The sequence below is a fragment of the Saimiri boliviensis genome, chromosome 11, assembly GCF_048565385.1.
Source record: "Saimiri boliviensis isolate mSaiBol1 chromosome 11, mSaiBol1.pri, whole genome shotgun sequence".
In the NCBI taxonomy this organism is placed as follows: domain Eukaryota; kingdom Metazoa; phylum Chordata; class Mammalia; order Primates; family Cebidae; genus Saimiri; species Saimiri boliviensis.
In genome coordinates this window covers 52,434,415-52,460,254 of record NC_133459.1, presented here as the reverse complement: position 1 = coordinate 52,460,254, position 25,840 = coordinate 52,434,415, and the positions used below count along the sequence as shown (strand labels likewise).

The window sequence follows — 25,840 nt, the reverse complement described above, 5'->3', positions numbered from 1 at the left end:
GAAATCCAGGAGACAGAAAGATGGCTTCCACAAAGGGAGTGTTCACGGACGGGGACCCAAACATGGAGTCCAAAGGGGTGTGGAAGATGGGGACTTATAACCTCTGAGGAACCCTCACCTTCTCTAAGACCCCGGGCCAATGGAAGGAGTTCCTCAGAACTTCCACTGGAGTGACTTTTAGTTTCTTCCCGTGCCTGCGAAATTTAAACATAAAGCCTTAAATCTCCCAGATGGAGAGAGATGGGAGGGGGGCATGGCGCTGGGAAGATCTTGCCCTTAAAACTGCACCCCCTTGTGGACCCAGAAAGAGAACACATTCCCTCAGTGGCATGCACCTGTAATCCCAGCTACTTGGGAGGTTGAGGCAGGAGAATCACTTGAACACAGGAGGCAGAGGCTGCAGTGAACTAAGATCATGCCACTGCACTGCAGCCTGGGCCATAGAGTGAGACTGTCGCAAAAACAAAAAACATTAACAAGGGTTTGGAAGAAGGTGAATCTAACCCTCATGGATGACTTTGAGGGGTTCAAAACTTCAGTGGAGGAAGAAACTGCAGATGTGGTAGAAATAAGAGAGCTAGAAGTGGAGCCTGAAGATGGGACTGAACTGCTGCACTCTCATGAGAAAACTTGAAAAGATGAGGACTTACTTTTTACGGATGAGCAAAGAAAGTGGTTTCTTGAAATAGAATCTACTCCGGGTAAAGATGCTGTGACCCTTGAAGTGACAACATAGGACTGAGAATATTACATAGACTTAATTGATAAATCAGCAGCAAGGTTTGAGGGGACTGACTCCGATTTTGAAAGAAGTTCCATTGCAGGTAAAATGCGATCAAACAGCATCGTGTGCTATAGAAAACTCTTTTATGAAAAGAAGAGTCAATGTGGCAAACTTCATTGTCTTATTTTAAGAAATTTCCAGTCACTCCAACCTTCAGTAACTACCACCCTGATCAGTCAGCATCCATCCACGAACAAAGGCAAGATACCCTACCAATAAAACGACTGGGACTTGCTGACAGCTCAATTAAGTGTTAGCATTTTTTTTTTTTGGCAATGAAGTATTTTAAAATTAGGGTATGCACATTTTTTTTGGAGATAATGCTACTGCACATCTAATAGACTGCTACATAGTGTAAACATAACTTTTATATGCACTAGGAAATGAAAAAGTCTGTGTGACTCACTTTATTGCAGTGTTTGCTTTACTGCGGTGGTCTGGAACCAAATCTGCAGTATCTCTGAGGTATGCTAGGCTGCCTTGCTAGTTCACCTGGCCTTCCCTCCCAAACCAACGTGTTATTTCCTGTGGCTCCAGTCTATATTCCACAAGCAGAACTTAAGGACAGCAAAAATGTTTATTTGAAAAAATTACTATGTATTGAAAATATACATTAGAAATTATTACATACTCCCATAGCATTCCCCTCCCCCACCACAAAAGTAGAAATATCTGCTTGCTATGCTAATGCCATAGGCAAATTCAAACAAAAAGTAAATCATCCTTAGTCTCCTTTCTTCAAACGTTAGAGCTGGGGGGAGAAAGGTCAACTTGTACCTACTAATCAATAGGAATTTAGCAGGTCCCAGTCTTCCACAGCAAGACATACATATTTCTGCTTTGAAGGTTGTGAAGGGTTATTCTGTTTTGTCTCTGACTCCTCAAAAGGTCTCTTCGTGCTCTTCTTTGACTCCTGGCTTGAGACAGCTTCGTGTTTCAACACTGGCCCATGGCAATCTGGGGCTTTCTCTTTGTAGAACTGGAGTTTCTCAGAAGAGTTCATGTGGGTGTCTGCCACAGGACGCTTCAATGGGGCTTCTGCTCGAGACTGCTTCCCGTCTGTGACAGAAGGGAAGGGTGATGAGTTCACTCCGCTGGCATGCTAATTCCCTCATCAGTCTAGGACAGGCGTCCCCAAACTTTTTACACACGGGTCCAGTTCACTGTCCCTCAGACCGTTGGAGGGCCGCCACATACTGTGCTCCTCTCACTGACCACCAATGAAAGAGGTGCCCCTTCCTGAAGTGCGGGGGGGGGGGGGGCGGATAAATGGCCTCAGGGGGCCGCATGTGGCTGACGGGCGGGCCGTAGTTTGGGGATGCCTGGTCTAGGATAACCCCAGGGAAATGACAATGGCCCAAACAGGGTAATATCTGCATTGATTGCATTTTGCCTTAAGTGAGGTCGCTATGGTGTGCATGCAGGCACAGGTTGAAGGCACAGACTCATACTACAGTCTGACAGATTTGGATTTAAATCCTAGATCTGCCTCTTCTTATAAGTGACCGTGGGCAAGTGACTTCTCTGAGATTCTGTTTAATCACCTCTATAGAGATACAAAACCTATTTCATAGGCTGATACGAAGATAAATGAACTAATGTACATAAAGAGATTAGCATAATGTTTGACACACACTAAAAGCCCCAAAAATGTTAGCCTTCATTATTAGAAATCTGGATTTGAATCTGTCTTTTCAGAGCCAAATAGCAAACGATACAACCTACTTTACATTTTTTTTTGGTAAGCCCTGGTTGCTACTTTTATATTTCCTTCACTTTAATTTCATCATTTAATTCCTTTTCTTTTAAAATCACAGTAAAATATACATAACATAAAATGTAGCATTTTAGCCATTTTTAAGTGCACAGTTCAGTAGCATTAAGGACATTCACACTGTTGTGCAATCATCATCACCATCCAGCTCCAGAACTCTTTTTATCTTGTACCACTGAAACTCTGTACGTGTTAAACAATAACTCCCCATTCCTGCCTGCGCCACCCCTGCCTCCCTAGTCACAATTACCATTCTACCTGCTCTATGAATCTAACTCTTCTAGGTACCTTATACAAGAACAATCATATGATATTTGTCCTTCTGCAACTAGCTTATTTCCCTTAGCATGACATCTTGAAGGCTCATCCATGTTGTGTCAAAGTTTCTTTACTTTTAAAGCCTGAAATATACTGTATGTATATTTCACATTTTGGTTATCCATTTATCTGTTGATGGACATCTGGGCTGCTTCCACCTTCTGGCTACACATAATTCTTTTTTAATCTTCCATATTCTATCTACTTTTGTACCGCCACAGCTCTTTTTTGTAACAAGATGGTACATAAGTAAGTAATTTTAAAAAGCTATCTTCCTGGTGCTGGTTCTCAAAGCTAAGTGTGAACTTACACTGTAAGCTAAGCTAAGAGAATATAAGTCTTGGTGATCGTAAATAAGCCAATACTATCATTATTAATTTTTCCAAGGAGGAAAAACAGGCTAACTGCTTTAAGGATGCAAATAAAGGGCAAAAATCTTCAAAGGAAAGGGAATTTCTCACAGAAGCGCTGAGCTGCCGTTCTAGGCTTTGAGGTTTCCCGTGGCTTCACAGCTTCCGCAATCACACGCTCCCACTGCAGAACGATCTGAAACGTATTTGGAAAGATTTGAATCCAAAAAAATCTTGAGATTTTAATCTCAAGCCTTCCTTGTTCCCTTTCCATAAACACAAACCCCTCTGGTAAATCTGACTTCAGATGACTGGTGATAAGAATAAGAACCAAGCCAAGTCTGCATCTTCCGCTCTAATGCAGGAGTTGAGTGAGAATTCGAACACATTGGATATATGTATCTGCATGACTAAGGGAAACCTATAAAGCTGACTCCCTATTTACATGTTTATTCTGAGCTGGAAATCAATTACATATCCTTAAATACTAAAACTTAAAACTTTAGTCATTAACACTTTTCACACATCCCTAGACTTACTCTTGTGCCTTAAAATATGCCAATTATAACTCAAACCCTTGTAGGTAAAATGCCCATTTCCATATTTTCATAACACTTCATGATCAGTTTTTATTTTTTAAACTGTTACGAATGTATTTTTATTATAAGCTGCTACCAATTTCTTTAGAAATATGGCTGAGTATAAGCTATACATAAAGAAAAGCCAATGACTATTTCAATGTACCATAAATAACAAGAACTTTTATTTTTTTTTATTATGGAATGCAAGGAAATGACCAGAAAAAAGGTCCAGAAAAACATTTTCAGGACATAGGCAATACAATACAGAGTTTAAGAATACAGTTACAGGTTGGGCGCAGTGGCTCATGCCTATAATCCCAGCACTTTGAAAGGCCAAGGCAGGTGGATTTCAGGAGTTCGAGAACAGCCTGGCCAACATGGTGAAAACCTATCTCTAGTAAAAAATACAAATATTAGCCAGGTGTGGTGGCATATGCCTGTAGTCCCAGCTACTCGGGAGGCTGAGGCACAAGAATTGCCTGAACCTGGGAGGCAGAGGTTGCAGTAAGCCAAGATCACACCACTGCACTCCAGCATGGGTGACAGAGTGAGACGCTGTCTCAAAAAAAAAAAAAAAAAAAAATACAGTTCTAGGCCAGGCACAATGGCTCACCCCTGTAATCTTTGCACTTTGGGAGGCTGAGGTGGTAGGATCCCTTGAGCCCAGGAGTTTGAGACCAGCCTGGGCAACATGGTGAAACGCCATCTCTATTTAAAAACAAACAAAAAACCAGTTCCAGAGTTGGCTCCACCACTTACTTGCCAGGGGACCCATGGCAAGTGATTTAATTTCTTAGTAGTCTCAATTTCTTCATCTGTAAGGATCAATGATAGTACATACTCTATAGAGATGTTTTAAGGAGTTAATGAGATAATACACATAAAGAGTTTAGCACAGTGTCTGGCACACAAAAGGCATTTACTAAATATTAGTTGCCATCTCTTCTATAATTTCCTGGTTTTAAAAATGGGGACAGATTTCAGAGAAGACCAGGATGGATTAATCCAATGTGTTGACTAAGTGGGCAACAGGGAAAATGGTGCTTCCTTCCATGAAACAGAAATAAGAATGTCAATAAAAGCTGGTGGGGGATAGGGAAGAAAATGAGTTTGGTTCGGGACAAGCTGAATTTGAGGTGCCAGGTGGAGATTTACAAAGGATACTTGGGAATGGGTCTACCAGTGTCTAAGAATGCAGACTCATCCTCGCAAGGACAGCTGGAGCTCTGAGCACAGTCAAAGAGCACCTAGAGAGTGTGTGGAGGTGTAGGAGAAGAGGAGAGGAACAAAGAGGCATCAGCTATAGCCGGAGAAATGAGAAAGTTAGGGGAATGCCAGGAGAGAGGCCCAGAGAAAACTCATAAGGGATGCATGTTTCTATTGAATGCTGCGGGAAAGCCAAGGAGGGGGAAGAATATCACCACTCGCCTTCAAGAGGACACCATCAGTAGAGCAGTGGAGGCCAGAACTAAATCGCAAGGGAGTAAGAACTGAGGAGTCACCAAGGGGGTGGGACAGACAGGACAGGAAACAATGCACAGCTGCAATGGGGAGTAAGGACCATGCTAGAATAAGGACACCCTATGTTTAGCCAGAGAAAGCAGACAGTCAACAGAGGAGGACACTGAAGATGTGGGCGGGGGGGGAGGGGCAGTAGGGGAAAATAATTATTAGTAAATATCACAAGGGAAGTTGGAGATCTTAGGGAATATAATTTTTAAAAAAAAGAAAAAAGAAAGAACGAACCTGTGACTGGAATAAAGAAGCCCACTTGTTCCCTTGGATAGGAGGGAAGTGGAATACGGTTGAAGAAATGGAGAAATTCTGAGACAGAAATAGGGAAGTAAGTGGACCATATTGTGAGATGGCTTCATTGTTCTTTGTCACCTACTAAGAATGAGGGTAAGTGAGTGGGGTCAGCCTGAAATAGTTTCAATAACAAATCCACAAGACATAGGTAAAGCCCTGCTGCCAAGCCCTAGGGGCCCAGCTGAGAGTGGATGACAGGAAGCCGCCCTGGTCCAGTCAACTTACTCTCAGGCCAGGCTGCCAGGTGTTTTACGTGATCCTTCTAGAGCCCTGCTCAAGAGAAGGCCTAGTTTCTCCATTTTATGGATGAAGACACAGAGACTGAAAGTTGCCTTAGGTTGTACAGGTATTGGGTTGCTGAGCCAGGATCCCAAGTCCAGGTCTTTCTGACTCCACAGCCTATGCTCTTTTCACCATGTCACCTGCTACCGAACTGCATCAAGCCTTTGTAAGGCCATCCCACACCTGCCCCAAGTGCATCTACGATGCATCTAGGTCTCACATAGCACTACAGTATAAACTTTGGCAGTGCACCATGGTAATGATTTCATCAAGCATGTTCTCGACCAAGCTAAGAATGCTTCTGAAACATGGACTCATCAGTCTCTCTGCTTACCTGTGGAGAGCTGATGCTACAATCAGGCAGTTGGATAGTTCTACCATTGTGCATTATGGTTTGGGGCTAAGAAGGGATCCAGGACAGTTTGGTGGGTCCTCTATGCCTTCACCAAGAAACACCTGTTAACAGTGTCTAAGGGAGAAAGGCACCAGCCACAGGGAAGGTGGCATCTACCTGTGTTATCCTACTTGGTTACTTTCTCACTTCCAACTTAAGTAAAAGACTCTGAATCCCACTTAAATCTGTACAAGTGAAGAAAGACCATTAAGATAAAAAGGAGTCAAAGTAAAGTTCTCTCACTGCTAAGACTCAGTAAGAGAAGGACAAAAAAGTCACCTCCTCACGATGGCTCTGAGAGGTAAGAAACTTCCCAAAAGAAAAAGAACAATCATATTTGAATCCTTATTTGCATGACACCAGAGTTTATTCTCACTCCAGTATATACACACTACTAAGAGAATCTGTCCTTCGGAAGTGGAATCAGACCACTTTTTTGTATAGCAAGCCAGAGTTCACTTATTTTCTGAGTCAACTGTAAGATGGCATTTTCTCCTAAGTCCAATAAAGATAAGGCACAATCTAGCGACCAGAGCATGAGATATAAGGTCTGGCACCAATTCTTTAAGTACATGGGCCAGTTATAGACCATCAGGGTCTCCAATCTGACATGACGATGACAATTTAGCCAAGGACTACCAAGTGGATTTCCATTTATTCAATGTGTTGGATAAGACACCTGGAATTAAAATGAAAAGATGTATCAACCGCAGGGAAGAAAAGTCTGGAGTACCTGGTCAGCCCAGCCTTCTGTCTTACAGTTACTATGATCAAATTCCTTCAAAGGCACTTTGGAGTGAACAAGGCCTATGTGGGTCTGGAGCTTGTGCTTGATGGTTTTGACGTCCTAGTGAGGCAGAGACAGATCAGAAATGCAAATACATTTGGTTAATTCTTACTTGGTTTCAGTAGTAAATAAAGACCATCATACATAACAGCCCTTTCTAAATACCAATCAGCACAGGCAAAATATCAAATTGTTGATCTAGAAAAATGAGAGAAGGAACCAAAAGTCTTACCTTGAGCCCTGTACCAGAGATATCTAAGCAGTTAAGTTTCCTAAAAGAAAAGAGGTATCCAATGCCTGCATCTGTGATCTCAGGGTTACCTAGATGTCAAAAACAAGGTAGCATTCTGTTACAACATAAATGTTAAAATGACAACTAAAACTAAGCTCAGAAAAAAGTCCAGGCAATGATAAACTATAAAACATTTGAGTCGGCAAACTTTTCAAAGTAAATCAAATATGGAGATCTAACTTTTACTATTTGGAATATAAAAAAGCCACTCCCTGGAGAGAGATCCAAGATGGCTGATCACTAGCAGCTTGGGATTGTAGCTCCCAGCGAAAGCGCAGAGAATGAGAGGATGCCACACTTTCAGATGAATTCTTGTTGCTCACGCACCAGGAGATTCCCAGGGGAGGAGCCCCACGGGTCACCAGTGCGACTCTTGTGACCAGCGAGGCAGTTTTGCCGGCGCCTCGGAGAGTCGGTTCTTGGTGCAGAGTCAGAAAAGCACCATCAATCTTTTTTTTTTTTTTTTTTTTTTGAGACGGAGTTTCGCTCTTGTTACCCAGGCTAGAGTGCAATGGCGCGATCTCGGCTCACCGCAACCTCCACCTCCTGGGTTCAGGCGATTCTCCTGCCTCAGCCTCCTGAGTAGCTGGGATTACAGGCACGCACCACCATGTCCAGCTAATTTTTGTATTTTTAGTAGAGACGGGGTTTCACCATGTTGACCAGGATGGTCTCGATCTGTCGACCTCGTGATCCACCCGCCTCGGCCTCCCAAAGTGCTAAGATTACAGGCTTGAGCCACCTTGCCCGGCCAGCACCATCAATCTTAAAGCCGCTGTTTTAGCTGGCGCAGTGGGCTGCTCGGATTTCGGCACTGAGAATCAATAAGTTGGATGTCCACTCAGAAACCCAATTACAAAGACCGTAATTATAAAGAGCACAGATGCATAAATCTACAACGAAGGCAAGAAAATAGCCTAAAAAGGCTGAGAATACCCAAGATCTGAATGCCTCTCCCTCTACAGGGGATCACAGTTCCTCATCAGCAATGGAACAAGGCTTGATGGAGAACAAGTGTGTTCCATTATCAGATGCAGGCTTCAAAAGGTGGATAATAAGAAACTTCTGTGAATTAAAAGAACTTGTTCTAACCCAATCCAAAGAAACTAAGAACTTTGAAAAAAGGTTTGATGAAATGTTAACAAGAATACACAATTTAGAGAGGAATATAAGTGAACTGATGGAGCTGAAAAACACAATATGAGAACTTTGTGAAGTATGCACAAGTTTTAACAGCCGAATTGATCAAGCAGAAGAAAGGGTATCAGAGGTCGAAGACCAACTTAATGAAATAAAACGAGAAGACAAGATTAGAAAAAAAAGGATAAAAAGGAAGGAACAAAGTCTCCAAGAAATATGGGACTATGTGAAAAGACCTAATCTACGTTTGATAGGTGTACCTGAATGTGACAAAGAGAATGAATCCAAGCTGGAAAATATGCTTCAGGATATTATTCAGGAACATTTTCCCAACCTAGTAAGGCAGGACAATATTCAACTCCAGGTAATACAGACAACACCACAAAGATATTTCTCAAGAAGAGCAACCCCAAGGCACATAATCGTCAGATTCACCAGGGTTGAAATGAAGGAGAAAATACTAAGGGCAGCCAGAGAGAAAGGTCAGGTTACCCACAAAGGGAAACCTATCAGACTTACAGCAGATCTCTCAGCAGAAACCCTACAAGCCAGAAGAGAGTAGGGACCAATATTCAACGTCCTTAAAGAAAAGAACTTTCAACCAAGAATTTAACATCCAGCCAAACTAAGCTTCATAAGTGAAGGAAAAATAAAATTTTTTGTGAACAAGCAAGCACTCAAAGAGATTTCATCACCACCAGGCCTGCTTTACAAGAGCTTCTGAAAGAACCACTATACATAGAAAGGAACAAACAGCATCAGCCTTTGTAAAAAATACCAAAAAGTAAAGAGCATCAATATAATGAAGAATTTACATCAACTAATGGGCCTAAAACCTATTGGTATGCTGCATCCAGACCCATCTCACATGCAAGGATACACAAAGACTCAAAACAAAGGGATGGAGAAAGATTTACTAACCAAAAGGAAAGCAAAAATAATAAATAAATAAATAAACAAACAAAAAGCAGAAGTTACAAATTTTGCCTCTGATAAAATAGTCTTTAAAGCAACAAAGATCAAAAGAAGCAAAGAAGGACATTATATAATGATAAAAGGATCAATGCAACAACAAGAAGACCTAAAGATCCTAATATATACGCACCCAATACAGGAATACCCAGACATACAAGACTTATAAAGAGACTTAGACTCCCCCATAATAATAGTGGGAGACTTCAACATTAATATTAGACAGATCAATGAGACAGAAAATTAACAACGATATCCAGGACTTGAACTCAGATCTGGAACAAGCAAACTTAATTAACATTTATAGAACTCTCCAATTTAAATACACAAAATATACACTCTTATCAGTACCACATCATATCAACTTACAAGTTTAAATGAAATATTGGTTGGCTCCTTGTTTGTTATTTTCTTCCCTTATTTTTTTTTTCATGTCTCCATTATTAAGCACAATTATAGGCATACCCATATTTAGACTGCATTTTAGCCCGGGCAATAAAGCAATACCCCCATTGTCTCTCCCTCTTCCTCTTTCTCTTTCTTCCTCTTCTTTATTCTTATTATTCTTTTTTTTCTCTTTCTTTAAAAAAGAAAAAAAAAAAAAGCCACTCCCAGTGATCCTTAAAGATGCTTTACACTCCCATGTTCATTTCAGCATTATTCACAATAGCAAAATTATGGAGGGAAAAAAAAAGATGCTTTACAGCTCTTACTTTCTAGGAGTTGGGGGTGAGCAGAAAATTAAATGAACCACATAGTTATTCCAAAGGGTTTAATTTGGAACCATATGAAAACATATATAAACATGTATTAAAATGGTTCATTGGAGGCCAAGCATGGTGGCTCACGCCTATAATCCCAGTACTTTGGGAGGCCGAGGCAGGCGGATCACGAAGTCAAGAGATAGAGACCATCCTGTTCAACATTGTGAAACCCTGTCTCTACTAAAAATACAAAAAATAGGCTGGGTGTGGTGGCTCATGCCTGTAATTCCAGCACTTTGGGAGGCAGAGGTGGGTGAATCAGCTGGTGTTAGGTGTTCGAGACCAGGCTGGCCAACATGGTAAAACCCCGTCTCTACTAAAAATACAAAAATTAGCCGGGTATGGTGGGACTTGCCTGTAGTCCCAGCTACTTGGGAGGCTGAGGCAGGAGAATTCCTTGAACCTATGAGGTGGGGGTTGCAGTGAGCCGAGATCGTGCCACCGCACTCCAGACTGGTGACAGAGCAAGACTCCATCTCAAAAAAATAAAATAAAAAGGTTCATCATACTTTATTCATGGCCATTTCACTTCCAGAGTAAAAACTTTTATTTATTTTAAAAAGATACTCAAGGGAATTTAGACACAGATACTATCACCACTCTTACCAACTTGCATTTTTTTTTCAGAATCCTTTCTTCTGTATTACTCTCACATCAGAGAGTACTGCACTTAGCCCTGAGGCCTCAAGGCCATAAGCACAGTGCCTGGCACACTGTAGATGTTCAAAAAAGATGTGTTGTATGAATACACTTCCCTGGGAGGTAGGCAGGACATTCAATATTATCCTCATTTTTCAAAGGCCAAAACCAATGCTCAAAGTGGTTAAATAAATTGTCTGTTAACTGGCAGTAAAAGTGGCAGAGCAAAAAGGAGCAGAAGAACCCCTGCACCTTCTATTCTTTTGGCACCACACTGTCCTGCCATAGAGTCAACGGATGCTCAGTTAAACTGTAAATGATCTCTGCCAACCACGTCTTACCACTGGAGTCAGTATCTGGTTAATCCAAGTAAGTTATCACAATTGTGGGTTCATCCAGCTTTTCATCATGCAAACACTGATAAAATAGGACCTAGCTGATAGATTCCAAGGATCAGAGACTCAAGGAAAATAAAGGTGAGTCAAATGTCCTTTAAGTATGCAATGAATATGATGAAAGGTGGCTTTGTTTGCATACATCAAGTGGCATGGATCAAGTATAAGGGTTTTTCCTACCCTAAAGAGGTGGTATATGCTGGAAAAGTCATTTGGTCAAGAGTCAAGTCGGTCCCGCTCTGCCACCAAGTTTCTATGGCATGCAGGAAAGTCACCTTTTCTTTCTCACCTCTACAATGAAGGGGAAGAACTAGATGATCTCTAAGGCCATTCTTCCAACATTAAAATAATCTATAATTCTGAAGAAAACTTACATGATAAGTCTAATAATGTTAGATTTTCAAGGCCTCTTTTCATCACTCGAACTGGTGCCGTCATCTTCCGCACTCCAGCATCAGATAAACAATTATCCTTCAGGTGGAGCTGAGTTACACTAGGGAAACAAAGTATATAGATAAATTACTCAAAGAGAGTTTGAGACACTCTAAGTATAAAAACCATGCTTCGAACATTCTGAAACATATCGCCGGGCGCGGCGGCTCAAGCCTGTAATCCCAGCACTTTGGGAGGCCGAGGCAGGTGGATCGCAAGGTCAAGAGATCAAAACCATCCTGGTCAACATGGTGAAACCCCATCTCTACTAAAAATACAAAAATTAGCTGGGCATGGTTACGCCTGCCTGTAATCCCAGCTACTCAGGAGGCTGAGGCAGGAGAATTGCCTGAACCCAGGAGGTGGAGGTTGAGGTGAGCTGAGATCACGCCATTGCACTCCAGCCTGGGTAACAAGAGCGAAACTCCGTCTCAATAAAAAAAAAAAAAAAAAAGTAATATATCCTCTACCTCTTGCTAGTTCATACCCAATGCATTTAACAGATTTAACAGTTCATACCCAATGCATTTCTGGGCTGGGCATGGTAGCTCACACCTGCAATGTCAGTACTTTGGAAAACAGGCTGGAGGATCACTTGACCCAGGCGTTAGAGACCTCATCCCTCCAAAAAATTTAAAATTAGCTAGCAAGGTGCTGTGTGCCTGTGGTCCTAGCTACTTGGGAGGCTGAGGCAGGAAGATGGCTTCAACTGAAGATTTCAAGGCTGCAGTGAACTATTATTGCACCATTGCACTCCAGCCTAGATGACAGAACATGACCCCGCCTTATAAAAAAAAAAAAAAGGTTTTTTGGTGCCACTTCTGTTACCAAGAGAGGGTTAATTTCGTGTCATGCAGTACTAATTGCAGATGGCAGAGGGCACTAAAGGTATATTACTGAATGAGGTAAACAGGGACTTCCATTAAGGGTATAAATATACTTTAAGACAAAAGCTGCTTTTCTGACAAATCGTGTGAAAATCAAAAACATTCTAAATGTGTCAGGAAAGTTTGAAAATTCTTTTTGCAAAACAAACAATCCTCTAGTTTTAACCAGCTTTATACATCTAGATTTTCATATTGGGTTAATAAGGTATACCCATAGCCCAATCCATCCGATGCTAACCTGAAATTGGTATATTAATATGCTCCACTTTCACCTAAGAAATCTGAGCCGTGGTGCTAATGAGCCTCATACAACAGTAGTATCTTTGTGTGGAGCAGTAGGTAGTTGCCATTGTCAGAAGCAGGCCATACCTAGGTTTGTAATGCTGTTGATCTTCTGGGTATTTATAAAACGACAGAGGAATCCTTCTGTCCTCCTCTTTGCTGGCCAGACTGAATAACCTGAGATCAGTCACACTATTTGTGAATGGTATGAACTGGGCCATTTCTTTAAATCATGGTTCCTGAAAAGAATTTCTTTGGCTGTCTTTAATAGTTCATTTTCTTTATAATTAGAGCTCATTGATAGTTAAAGTAGCAAACAATATGACTGCTGACTACGGTATCATGTCTCATCCCTTGCTATAATAAACTAGGACTGGATAAATAAAGGGCAAAACCTGAGGCAGGCAGACCACCTGAGGTCAGGAGTTCGAGACCGGCCTGGCCAACATGGCAAAACCCCATCTCTACTCAAAGCACAAAAATTAGCCAGGCCTGGTGGCGGGTGCCTGTAATCCCAGCTACTCAGGAGGCTGAGGCAGGAGAATAGCTTGAAGCCGGGAGGCAGAGGTTGCAGCGAGCTGAGATCATGCCACTGCACTCTGGCCTGGGCGACAAGAGAGGGACTCCGTTTAAAAATAAATAAATTAAAAACGAAGATTCAAAAAAATAAAAATAAAGGACAAAACCATTTTCAACCCAGGTAGCTTCAAGTATCACAGGTTAAAATAAAAGTTACTTAGAAAAAAAGTGTCAACCAACTTGAGTCAATTGACTGACTTCCTAAGAGTTATCTAACCTATACTGCTTGTACCAAGTAAATGGAGACTGAAAATATTTTAGAAAAAAAAAAAGGAAATAAAACACAAGAATGGGAAGTAATCAGCACTCCTGAAGATAATCCTTTTTTAAAGAACAGCCTTTAAAAAAAGACTGAAACAATTCATCTGCAAGTGGCAACAGGTCAGTACCTAGATAGGGCTTCATTGGTGAGATGTTCTAGAAGTTCATGCTCATCTCCAAGCTTGCAACATGAAAGATCCAGGCAGGTCAGCTCCCGGAAAGACTTAATCTCCTCAAGTTTTTCTGAAATCACCAGATACCTATGGAGAATGGAGAGCAATCAATAGCTTCCCCCCTTTTAAAGCATTACCATTTGTGGATTTGTATCATAGTCAATATTCCACCATCCCATCAGGACACAGTACTATGGAATAAGCAGACTTCACTAATTACTACCAAGGCAAAGCCTGGATTTTTTAATTAGTAAATGCCTTGAACATCTTTTTATGTGATGGTGGAATAAAAATTTTGAATAAATGTACATTAACAAAAGCAGGTCACAAGAGAAGACATCTGCTTTGCTATCAGACAGACCTTGGCATTGGTGTTAGGACCTTACCTGAGAATTTCCAAAGTTTAGGATACTCAAATTTTTATTACTAATCTTTTAAAGTGGCTTTTAATCTAATGCTCAACATCTAGTGATTTGAAAACTGAAGCAAGGTCAAGAACTCTGGACTCCAATCTGCACATCCCCAAGAACATACCAAGAGATATTTGGTACATCGCATTTTATCTTTTCTACTCAAACACAAATTTGAGTACCTGTCCATTCTCCTGTGCCTCTGCTACCCTAACTTTACTTCAAATGTACAGCAAGAGTGTGACAAGGACTCACTCCAGTCTAGATGAATATTAAGACAAAAGCTGGGCACAAGCAACTTAATTACGTTGCAGCACCTTGCTGAGTTGTTAGCAGTAAGCATCAGCGAGGCCTCTGGAGAGGGAAAGGAGATCAAAATGGCATTCCACAGCCCAGGATGGGGCCTCCTCCCTGCTTTCTAGTGGTTCGTCTATCTCAGATGAGGTCAGTGAGAAAAAATGAAAGGGATTAAGTGTGACAGGAAACTGACAGGAGAGGATCCTAAGAGGACAAGGAAACTGACTTGCGGCAAGAGCAGGCCTTTCTCAATCACCTTCCTCTTGGATGTCTAGAAGTTTCCACAGCAAGATGGTATGTTAGGATTAGTGGGGTTACACCTAAAAGAGTTCATACCTCTCTTCTCTCAGCAGAAACTGCCAAAAACAGAATGGAATAATCAGAGGGCAAAAGGGAGGTTAATCTCTTTTCTTCCTACTTCCAAACAAAAAAAGATGTACTCAAACTAATCACTATACTGACTCCTAGGTACAGATGGCCTGAGGCACTGATACCCCTTTAAAGGGTGGAACCCAAGCTGCCTGGAGACTGAGCTCAGTGGGTACACAAAAGAGCCTTATTTACTCAGATGTATTTTAATTGCACTGTAAATAAAGCTGCTGTTTTCCACCTTCCAATCACAGAGTTGAAGTGTGTTAATGGGGATCTAGGGGATTACTGGCAATCAGAGAAAGGAAAATGCACATCCTTTCATCAATTAACCAAAAGATTTTTAGTGATTCTGAAACAAGGGTTCCATGCAAAGGATGTAACACTGTGCAATATGATTAAGAAACATTACAAAACTCAAGGTTGAGGAACAAACATATTAGGCCACAGACATTACTAGATGCTAATCCAGGACGTAATCAAAGCTCTAGGTTCTTGCTTGCAACCAGTCTTCCAATTTTCCCTTAAAGGGTTTTCGGAACACTACAGTGGAAAAGCAATAGAAGGAGCACAGACCAGATCTGAGTTTGGATTCGAACACCCCTAACTACTTGTGGGATTGTGAGACAGTTACTTAACCTTTCTGAGCCTCAATTTCTCCAGCTACAAAATGGGGCGAATGATTACTTCTTTTCAGGATCATTAAGAAAAAGAGAAATAATATTTTAAAATTCCATGGCACCTTGCAGACCTTCATGAAATAGTAGCTATTACTACTATGTCAATAGCAAAGGGTGATATTTTAAGGAAAACATACTTGCCTCCCCATGACCACCAGTGGGATTAAAAATCACCAGGGTTTCAACAAAAGGGAGAAGAGAGTTTTCATAAGGTTGGAATCTAGTTGCAAAGAGACTTGCTTCTGGCAGGTAGCTTTGTGACTTAACCCCAAGATAGCAAGTGCCTACCATCTAATTATTTTATTTTCATTTATTTTTTTCAAGCTCATTACTTTTGATCTGAACCCTTTTGTGTTGACACAACCTCTTGGACTGCAGCTGCAGCCCTGGATTGCAAATGCAACCTCAAATTTCCTGCCCTCTATTTTCCTTTAAGGATGTAAAAGGAGAAGAGAGGTTTTCAATCACAATTGAAAAATCTTACATTTGAACGAGACAGTAAAGTCTGGAATTGCTGCAAGAAAATATGGGCTAAAAGATTATGCTAAAAATGTTTCCTATATTTTCTGGCCAGGCATGGTGGCTCACCTCACTTGTAATCCCAGCACTTTGGAAGGCTGAGACAGGTAGATCTGAAGGTGAGGAGTTCAAGATCAGCCTGGTCGACATGGTAAAACCCCATCTCTACCAAAAAATACAAAAATCAGCTGGGCATGGTGGCAGGCGCCTGTAGTCTCAGCTACCCAGGAGGCTGAAGTGTAAGAATCACTTGAACCTGGGAGGCAGAAGCTGTAGTGAGCCAAGATCACACCACTACAAATCCAGCCTGAGCAAGAGTGAAATCCTGTCTCCAAAAAATAAAAAAGTTTTCTATATTTTCTGATTATTATAGAAATGTAAATGTTTCTATTTTCTGATAATGTATCATTTTCATTGGAGAAAAATTAAGAAAATATAGAAAAGTATAAAGAATATAAAATCAATTCCAATCCTACGTAGACTACTTTTTGGTAGGGTTCCTTCTTCTATCTATGCAATACAAACATTTAAAAATCTATTTCTTAGAATGTTATCTTAACAGTTATATAATATTTCATCATATAAATGTACTATAATTTGCTTAACTAATTCCCTACTGTTGAACATTTAGTTTATAGATTTTTTAGATGAAGTCTTCCTCAACCGCCCAGGCTGGAGTGGAATGGCACATTCTTGGCTCACTGCAACCTCCGCCTCTCAGGTTCAAGAGATTCTCCAGCCTCAGCCTCCTGAGTAGCTGGGACTACAGGTGTGCACCACCATGTCCAGCTGATTTTTTTGTATTTTTACTAGAGACGGGGTTTAACCATGTCGGCCAGGCTGGTCTCAAACTCCTGACCTCAGGTGATCTGCCTACCTTGGCCTCCCAAAGTGCTGGGATTGCAGGAGTGAGCCACGGTGCCTGGCCAGTTTTCAGATTTTCACTCATACAAACAGTACTACAATGGACACTCATATAAAAATATCTGTTCCCATCTTTGATTATTACATTAGAGATCAGAACAGATTCTTAATCAGTAGAATGGGTCAAACAAATAGTATAGATGTTTTCAAGGTTCTTGATACATATTGCCAAACTGCTTGCAGAAATGCTACACTAATTCATGTGCTCATCAAATGTGAATAAAAAGTGCTATTCTCATCACAATCCGACCAATCTGCCACTGCAACAGTATGCAGACATCGCAAACGGATAAACAGCATTTTCAACAGCATGGGAAATGTTAAGCTAGGTGGGGGAGAAAACAGAATACAAGTTGTACAAAGTATATATTCTCAAATGTTAAAAAGGTAGGTGGGGGAGAAAACAGAATACAAGTTGTACAAAGTATATATTCTCAAATGTATAAAAATACATATTTGAAAATGATCACCATGGTGGGATTACGAATTTTTTAATACTATAATTTTATGTTTTTCCCAAATAGTATGTATAGCTTTCATAAAATAATTTTAAAACAAGGTATGTATACATCCTAATTCTATTGTGCCACTGTTTTAACTTTTCTACAATGAACATCAGTAACTTGGAAGAAAAAATGAAGCGTAAAATGTATTTTAAATGCATGAGCTACAATGAAATATTGCTTGACTTTTTCATTTAGGCAAGGTAATTTTTTTCTTTTCCACTGGCAGCAGTCCCAAGCCCAGCCATGACTGAGACCACAGCCCAGAGACAGAGCTTTCAAGGTGCCAGCTCAGTTTATGAGCCAAGTTTCTGTTCTTTTCTGCATGTGTTTATGTCTTTTCTTTTTAAAATACAGTATTTGGCCTGTGGTGAAACCATTAATTCTATGAGCTCATTAAATAAAGATCATTTCTCCTTTATTAAGCAGATGAGCTTAGCTTCTGTTTGGTGGCATGGCTTTCTCTTACTTATATTTTTCTGTTTAGCCTTGTTATAATGCTCATCTGGATCATGCATCTTAATAGTAAGCTGCCAGTGGGCATGGTGGCTTACGTCTATAATCCCAGCACTTTGGGAGGCTGAGGCAGATGGATCACCTGAGGTCAGAAGTTCTGGACCAGCCTGGTCAATGTGGTGAAACCCTGTCTCTACTAAAAATACAAAAAATTAGCCAGTGATGGTGGTGGGCACCTGTAATCCCAGCTACTTAGAAGGCTGAGGCAAAAGAACTGCTTACACCCAGAAGGCAAAGGTTGCAATGAGCTGAGATAGTACCACTGCACTCCAGCCTGGGAAACAAGAATGAAACTCCATCTCAAAAAAAAAAAAAAAAAAAGTAAGCTGCCTTTCAGGTTTCTAATCACAAAATAGTTCATACAGTGGTATACAATAAAGTTATTTAAAAACCTACAAGTATTGATAAATGATTTTCAAATTATGTGAAGAAAGCAAGGTCCGTAACAGTGTATGCAGCATGCTGCCATTTATATAACAAAAGAGGGAACTACATAAGCATGTATGTGTATAGAGTATCTTTGGAAGGAAATTTTAAAAACAGGGAACAGTGTTGGTCTCTGGGAAGAGGAAACTGGAGATAATTAGGAAGAGGCTTAAGTTTCATTTTATGCCCCTTTGTGTCTGTGTTTAAATTGTTTGCCATGTATATTTTTATTGCTTTTTTTGGTATGTTTTTAAAAAATTAGATGTTTTTAAAGTGTTTTTACAGGATGGTAGAGTAAAAATTTTAAATAAAGCACATAAGCAAAGGCAAGTCACAAGAGAAAATATCTGCTTTGTTAGACAACAGACCTTAGTGTTGGGACTTGATCTGAGAACTGCCAAACTTTAGGATATTTGAAATTTAGTCACTCAATCTTTTATGGTTACTTTTTATCTAATGGTCAGCGGCTAATGCTCTGAAAACCAAAAACAGGGCCAAAAACTCTGTGTACTAATCTCCCTATCTGCAGGAGCATATTTAGAGATATGTGGCCAATCACATTTTGTCTTTTCTCTCTTTGAAAGTTGGTAGAATATTTTCTACTAATGGAGGAGCTGTGACAATCAACCAATCCTTGTTAAATGATTTCAGAATAAAGCTAAGTGTTGTCTGAGAGGTGAGGAGGAGGAAGAAAGAGTGATTTTTCTCAAAATGGCCTGTTACTTCGTATTCAGAAGTTCTAAACTGAAGTGCTATTTGATGAGGGAAGCCCCTGAGCCCACTAAGCCCCAGAGCTTGACAGAATTAGCACACCCAATAAAATACAGAATAACCTAATCAGAACACCCACCTGTTTCTCAGACACAAGGAGCAAAGCACCAAACTTCCATAGGCCTCAGTGAATTTCTGTAAAGCCCTCAGCCCCGCACCTGGCTCAGTGAATTTCTGTCTGGCTTCAGCAGCAGAGAACAGCTTTTCAGCAATCTGCTCAGGAAAGCCAATAAGGGAATCAATGTGATCCACATTGTCGGAGATGAAACCCAGGACAAGGCTGAAGAGGGATTTGGCCGAGTACCGAAGATTCCCCTCCCGGGTGTATGTGAAGATGAAATGATCAGTCTTCTCTTTCTGCGCAGTGTCGTCTTCCCTGTTCATGCAAAGCTCCACAGAAAAGCCTTTGGGAAACAGTCTGAAAGGCCTTGGCTTCTGCAGGCTACTCCTGACACCATCCAGAGCCAGATTGACCATGTGCAGCTGCCCATTTTCTCGCACGTAGATGGGCCCCGGGTCCAGGTGGCTTTCTGAGCTGAGGTAGTAAGACATCGCCTTGGTTTCCACTGTAAAAGCACAGCATACGGAAGCAAACCCAATTAAAATGCCACTTGTAACATGTAACTTCATCTTGCTGTGCCCAGGGCTTTATGAGCCTACCAGGCAGGCCTGGTGGCTGGTTTAGGAAAAGCAAAACTCATCAGCTGCCTGGGAGCTTTGGCATTCAAGTGCCTCTATTGCCTCTACCTGGAATGCCCCTTCCTATTCTCCCCCTTTTCTGGTCTATCTGGCCATCTCCTACTCATCTGTTAAAATCCAGGTCAAGACTGAACACAGTGGCTCATGCCTATAATCTCAGCACTTTGGGAGGCCGAGATGGGCAGATCACCTGAGGTCAGGGGTTTGAGACCAGCCTGGCCAACATGGTGAACTCCGTCTCTACTAAAATTACAAAAATTAGCCAGGTGTGGTGGCATATGCTTGTAGTTCCAGCTACTGGGGAGGCTGAGGAAAGAGAATCACTTGAACCCAGAAGGCAGAGGTTGCAGTGAGCCAAGATCATGCCATTGCAAAACCCAGGTCAAAATCTCATCTTTAAAATTCAAGCTGAGGAAGTTGTCACAGATGTTAGCAAAGATTCATTTATGCGTAAATTCATGGCAGCAAGTTTGTATTAGCAAAACAATGAGAAAACAACTTAAATGTCCAACAATTGGGATGTTAATAAATGCGTATGACTTATACATACCATGGAATGTTATAAAGCCATTAAAATTATAAATTTTTAAAAAACATATTTACACACAGAAAAAAAAGACTAGACATAAGTAACTCCCTTGCTAGCTTGACACATTCCACACACTTCTTGGTTGCACTTGGCTCACTGTTGTATTTATTTGTTTCTGAGTCTGCCGTCTGCTACTTTGAGCTGCTTGAGAGGGAGCACATTTAATTCTTGCAGACTCTGTAACACAGTGCTCTGGCATCTTACAGTCCCTGAGCAGATACTATGGAACCAATGTTTACTCGTTTGCTGAACTTTACAAAGACCAAAAGCAACAGGATTTTGTTTTTAAATCTACAAATAAACACCTCCATTCCAAAAGCTAAGTAAAAGCTATTCTAGCCTTTGGAAACATCTTATCTATTAAAGTTCTATTAGGGCAGTTTTAAGATAAAAAAGTAAAAAGTTGGGCATTTCTGCAGTCATCTGGGTAACAGTATGTGCCCAAGAACTAACTGGAATAAATACTTGTTTTCCTGAATAACTGTGAGGTTTCAAAATACATGAGAAATTGCTATGTTAAATAAACTGAAGGTATTTGATGATCATTTTTACAATTTAAAGGGAGAAGAGAGGTAGACTATAACACAGGCCTGATGTTATCCCTAAAATAATCTGAGTTTTAGAGTGAACCAACTCAGCTTCTTCTGCATCAATGTAGGGCCACAATGTGGCCCTAAAGCCACTTATAAGTGTCAGCAAACAAGTCAGTGACCAAAAATGCTGAGTCTCTGGAGATGAAACAATGATCCTGTTTGTGGGAATCAGTACTATCCATGTTTCTCTCAGGGATAATGATGTGTCTAGAAGCACATGAGAAGAGCACTCTGCCTAGCTCTAGAGCTTCACCCTTTCCTGCTCGTCTCCTACGTACGTACTACTCTTTGCTCCTGTCATACTACCCAGGTAAACTGGCCACGCTCTTATGTCCCACTGGCCATCGCCCGTTCTGTCCCCTTTAGTTGGAACATCCTTCTTTGCCTCCCTGACCTAGCTAATTCCTACTCATCATTAACATCGTCCCTCTTGCGGGATGATGCACAAGTACATGCCTGTCCGGTTTTCCCAGAGCACCCAGTGTCTCCTACATAGCACTTAGGACCATGTACTATGTTCACTTGTTAATGTACCCAGAGTGGTGAGCTTTTCGAAGGCAAGGCACTTATTTGGTTCATCTATCTTTCCCAGGCCCGACACAGTGCCTAGTACTATGTAAGCCCTCAAAAGATATTTGATGAACTGTATGAGAGGAAGGGTAAGACCTCAAAGGACAAACTTAGTGCTCTGACTTGCAGGGCCTGCTGATACTGTTGCTAGGAGCCAGCTCCTTTTCCAGGCAACAGCTGCAGGCTCCTCCCCCACTTGCCAGACTCTTCCGCAGGTGGCAGAGGCAAAGCAAATGATGGCAGTATATTGCTACTGGTACTACAAGGAGAGGGAGACAACTAAACTAAAAAACAGGGGAAAAAAATCCTGTCACAGTGCCAGCTCTTATAACCCATACTTTTCTCCTGCCAGCATTTACAGTGCCTGCTGCTAAGGAGAAGCCTCATTTATTCTGAGCTCTTCTTCCAGTGGGGCTGAGCATCTGGACCCTCCAACCTTGCAGAAATTAATTTTGATTGAGGAAGTAAAGCAGATGTCCTTTAGTCTTTATCCCCGTCATTTAACATTCAGAGCTCTACTCTACCTGTAGATCAGAAAGCAGACACTAGGGATGTCCCTAAAAAGGAATGATGTGATTTTAACAACAGAAAGACAAATTCTATGCAAGATACTCTATTATAGTGGATCAATACGCTGTGAACTCCCTGAACAATGAAACAGGGTCTGCCCATCTGTACTGCCCCAACCCTCACCCCAATAGTGCCTTCCACAAACTCTGCAGTAGACAAATGGATGAATGAATGGATGGGTGGGTGACCACTTCAAATGAAAATTAGAAGTCTGATTCCATCCAACATAGGACACAAGCAGCTTTGGGCCAGATTAAGGACCCAAGCCCAGGCTCCTCAAAATCCTGGCAGCTTTGGCTTCCAGAGATCATTTATTTTAAAAAGGCACAGTACTGGCGGTTTTTTAAATTTTTCTTTAAATTACCTATCAAATGCCATTTCTCTTTCTAAATGAGGAAAAAATAAATATAATTATTTCCTGGAGAGCAAACCCATATCATCTGTCCAGAAGCCACCTGAGAAATTGACTTTGGTTCAGGGAATCCTGGTGGCCTTTAATTTCTACTACTAAATCAGCACATCCTGCATTCTCCCAAAAAGGAGCTTCTTGAGAGTCTGTGAGGTACTATAACATGATCTAGCATTAAATTAATATTTGAACCCTTTAAGGCTAAGGACCAGAAAGGCAAGAGAATTCTACACAAAACTTCAGTACTTGGATTCATTTGCCCCTTGCTATAGTACAGGGTGGTGTATTACAAATGGACAGGGCCTGTTCTAAATTGTAGTAAAAACCTCATCCAAATAGAAAAACTAAAATACTTAGTCACTGCAGCAACAACAATGTCCAGTGTAGATCGTAGCAGCTGTATTATATGTTGGATCAAGAGTAACACCAACATTCTGATAGTCTCCCAGCCTGCTACAGAGAGGCAGCTTTGTAATCCAAACGACAGCATAGAAAAATATTACAATCGTGCATGTTCTAGCATTTGTTCACAAGTGAGCCAAAGTTACCACAAAGTGTACCATTTCATCAAATGAATGAAGCATAGCTGTATTACATTAAAAACTCAGTTCTACACAGCTTCCTTGAAAGAGGCCAGATAAAACTGATACTACACATGATAGTTTTTTAGACCTTGAATCCAGTTTCCCAAGCAAAAAGCATGACTATCCCAGTCAGGTGGACTGGGGTTGTTGGGGAGCCCACAGGGTAAAATTGTAAGCTGAATCTATAGCTAATTTGAGGAGAAAAAGAAGAAAATACCTAACTTCAGTAGGTAAAGTAAGATAAAAATCCCCTAAGAATAGTAAGTTATGGTAATGGCTCTGATGTTTAATGGTACTGGGTGATGGCTGCCATTTATGAAGCACCCACCAGTTGCCGAGCACTGTGTTAGGTACTATATAAAGTGATCTCATGTAAGCTTTAATGATCCTATGAGGTCAGTATTGCCTTTTAATAGACAGAGACCCACAGAAATAAAATAACTTACTCTAGAACAGACCTAGTAAGTGGCAGAGCCAGAATTCAATCTCAGGGCCGCATTACTCCAAAGCTCAAGCCCTTTCCTTGGCATGATACTGTTTCTCAAGAATAAAAATATGACATCATCCTTAAGGATTAAAAAAAAAAACGTTAAAAATTAATCTCACCCACCTGTTTGATCCCTCTAGTATTCACTGATTGAAACCTGGGAGAAGGGGGAAGGGGGCAGGGATAAGATTTAAAAACAACAACAACAACAGTGCACATCTGAGGAAAGAGCTTGTGGGAACACAGCCAGGACAGCAACGAGGCTTCCCTTCTTCCCTCTGCCAGGCTCGATATGAGCCACATCCATATACCAAGAAAACATCTGCCAACCCACGGCCTTCATTCCAAGGCTGCAGACACTTTTGGTTTATCTGAAAACGCAGTATTCTTAAGAAAATTTCTTGGGCCGGGCGCGGTGGCTCAAGCCTGTAATCCCAGCACTTTGGGAGGCCGAGGCGGGTGGATCACGAGGTCGAGAGATCAAGACCATCCTGGTCAACATGGTGAAACCCCGTCTCTACTAAAAATACAAAAAATTAGCTGGGCATGGTGGCGCGTGCCTGTAATCCCAGCTACTCAGGAGGCTGAGGCAGGAGAACTGCCTGAACCCAGGAGGCGGAGGTTGCGGTGAGCCGAGATCATGCCATTGCACTCCAGCCTGGGTAACAAGAGCGAAACTCCGTCTCAAAAAAAAAAAAGAAAATTTCTAACATAAAAACCTAAGCAGAAACTAAACTATGAGTAGTTCTAAACTACCAATAACCAACAATCCACCTTCATTGTTCTGTGTGTTCCCATTCTTCAATTTTCAACTTTCCTCACTACTTTTTTCCTATAATATGCACTTTTCTACCTGCCTTCTCACCCATCCCCTTTCCTCTCTCAGGCTCTCTACTCCCCACCAAGAACATGCCAATCTCTCCCACATCGTGACACTCTTAGCAATCAGCGCCTCTCACACCAAAAATCCTAACCCTACTCCCTTCCCCCACCCCAGCTCCCCCGCCCTCCTCAACCCTCAGACCCTTCCAGCTCCTCCTGTTCCTGCTGAAAGGTGGCTTGCTGTCCCACAGACCCAACCTTCCAACCTCCCATCTCCCAACCTTCACCTGCCTCCCTTTCCTTCCCCACACTCCTCCACCCCCACTCCTCCTCTCCTTCTACAGCTATTCTTCCCTTCTTCCCACTCCACGGGCTTCCCTCTCCTAGGACTCCAAGCTCTCCATCCCTTTCCTTGCCCTCTGTTCTCAATCTTCAAGACCCCCTTCCATCACCTCTAACTATCCCCAACTTTGCACTCCACATCCCCAACTTCTCTTCCCTGCCCCCAAGACGCCACCCTCTGCTCTATTCCTATCTTTTCCTTCCTGCACCCCTAAAATCCCATTCCCTTTCCCCCTTCCCCAGGACAGCAATCCTTTGTCCCGCTCTCTCCCACCCATACCTCTCCCAGAGTCCACCCAGGGTAATCCTGTTCCCTATACCACCCTGGTCCCAAATCCCAATTCTCATACTGCCCCCGCACCCCTACCCAACCCCTAAACCCATCGCCCACACGCGTATATCCTCATTCTCTCCTCAACCCGCCCCCTGCCGTCCCTCCCGGGCTTCCCCTCCCCCACCCCTCCCACCCCTCCCCCTCCCTAACACCCCGCCCCCGCTCCCGCACGCCGCCCCGGGCCCCGCGAGCCGTCCGGCCCGCGGCCGCCACCTACCTGTGCCCCTCCCCGGGGCAGCGAGCGGCAGCTCCTCGGTGGCGGCTCCCTCCTCCCGCGGCGCGGCTGACGGGGAAAGAGCCCGGCACCCCAGGCACAAAGCTAGGGAGGGTGGGACACGGCGACGGTGAGAAGAGGGAGGAGGCTGGGGGCAACCTGGCGCCGTGGGACCGCGGAACCGGCGGGGGCGGGGGCAAGGCTGGGACAGGGAGACGCGCGTGCGCGGACCCCGGCATGAAGGCGGGGCCGGGCCTGGAGGCGGGGCCGGGCCCCGGGCAGGCGACCCGAGGGCCGACGGTGCGGAGCTGGCAGAG

General features: G+C 42.2%; 2 protein-coding genes across 3 annotated transcripts in view; one reads left to right on the top strand and one right to left on the bottom strand.

Annotated features, from left to right (window-relative positions):
• Positions 1-1,342: 1,342 nt before the first annotated feature.
• On the bottom strand, positions 1,343-25,798 carry LRRC42 (leucine rich repeat containing 42). 2 transcript variants are annotated; one of them, XM_003921532.2, is made up of 9 exons: positions 25,527-25,798; positions 23,935-23,968; positions 19,390-19,876; positions 13,851-13,982; positions 11,656-11,774; positions 7,312-7,400; positions 7,026-7,139; positions 3,338-3,422; positions 1,343-1,843 (listed from the first exon to the last, which is right to left on the bottom strand). In XM_003921532.2, exons 3-9 carry the CDS (start codon positions 19,860-19,862, stop codon positions 1,569-1,571), a joined length of 1,287 nt encoding a protein of 428 aa, XP_003921581.1. In that variant the 5' UTR covers positions 19,863-19,876; positions 23,935-23,968; positions 25,527-25,798; the 3' UTR covers positions 1,343-1,568. The 2 variants fall into 2 exon arrangements, with proteins under 2 accessions (XP_003921581.1, XP_039329503.1); XM_039473569.2 differs by lacking the exon at positions 23,935-23,968 and having other exon boundaries at positions 25,527-25,797.
• The window catches only part of IFT25 (intraflagellar transport 25), a 59,930-nt gene continuing 59,869 nt past the window's right edge, over positions 25,780-25,840 (top strand). The window contains exon 1 of the mRNA XM_074380859.1: positions 25,780-25,840. The gene's annotated coding sequence lies outside the window, so the exon portion shown is untranslated.

Excerpts from the sequence above, each read along its gene's own strand:
- LRRC42 (XM_003921532.2), bottom strand. The coding sequence starts at position 19,862 with ATGTCTTACTACCTCAGCTCAGAAAGCCACCTGGACCCGGGGCCCATC. Across the intron at positions 7,140-7,311 it reads TCTCTGGTACAGGGCTCAAG|GACGTCAAAACCATCAAGCA; the intron begins GTAAGACTTTTG and ends CTGCCTCACTAG. Across the intron at positions 3,423-7,025 it reads CAGAAGGCTGGGCTGACCAG|ATCGTTCTGCAGTGGGAGCG; the intron begins GTACTCCAGACT and ends AATACGTTTCAG.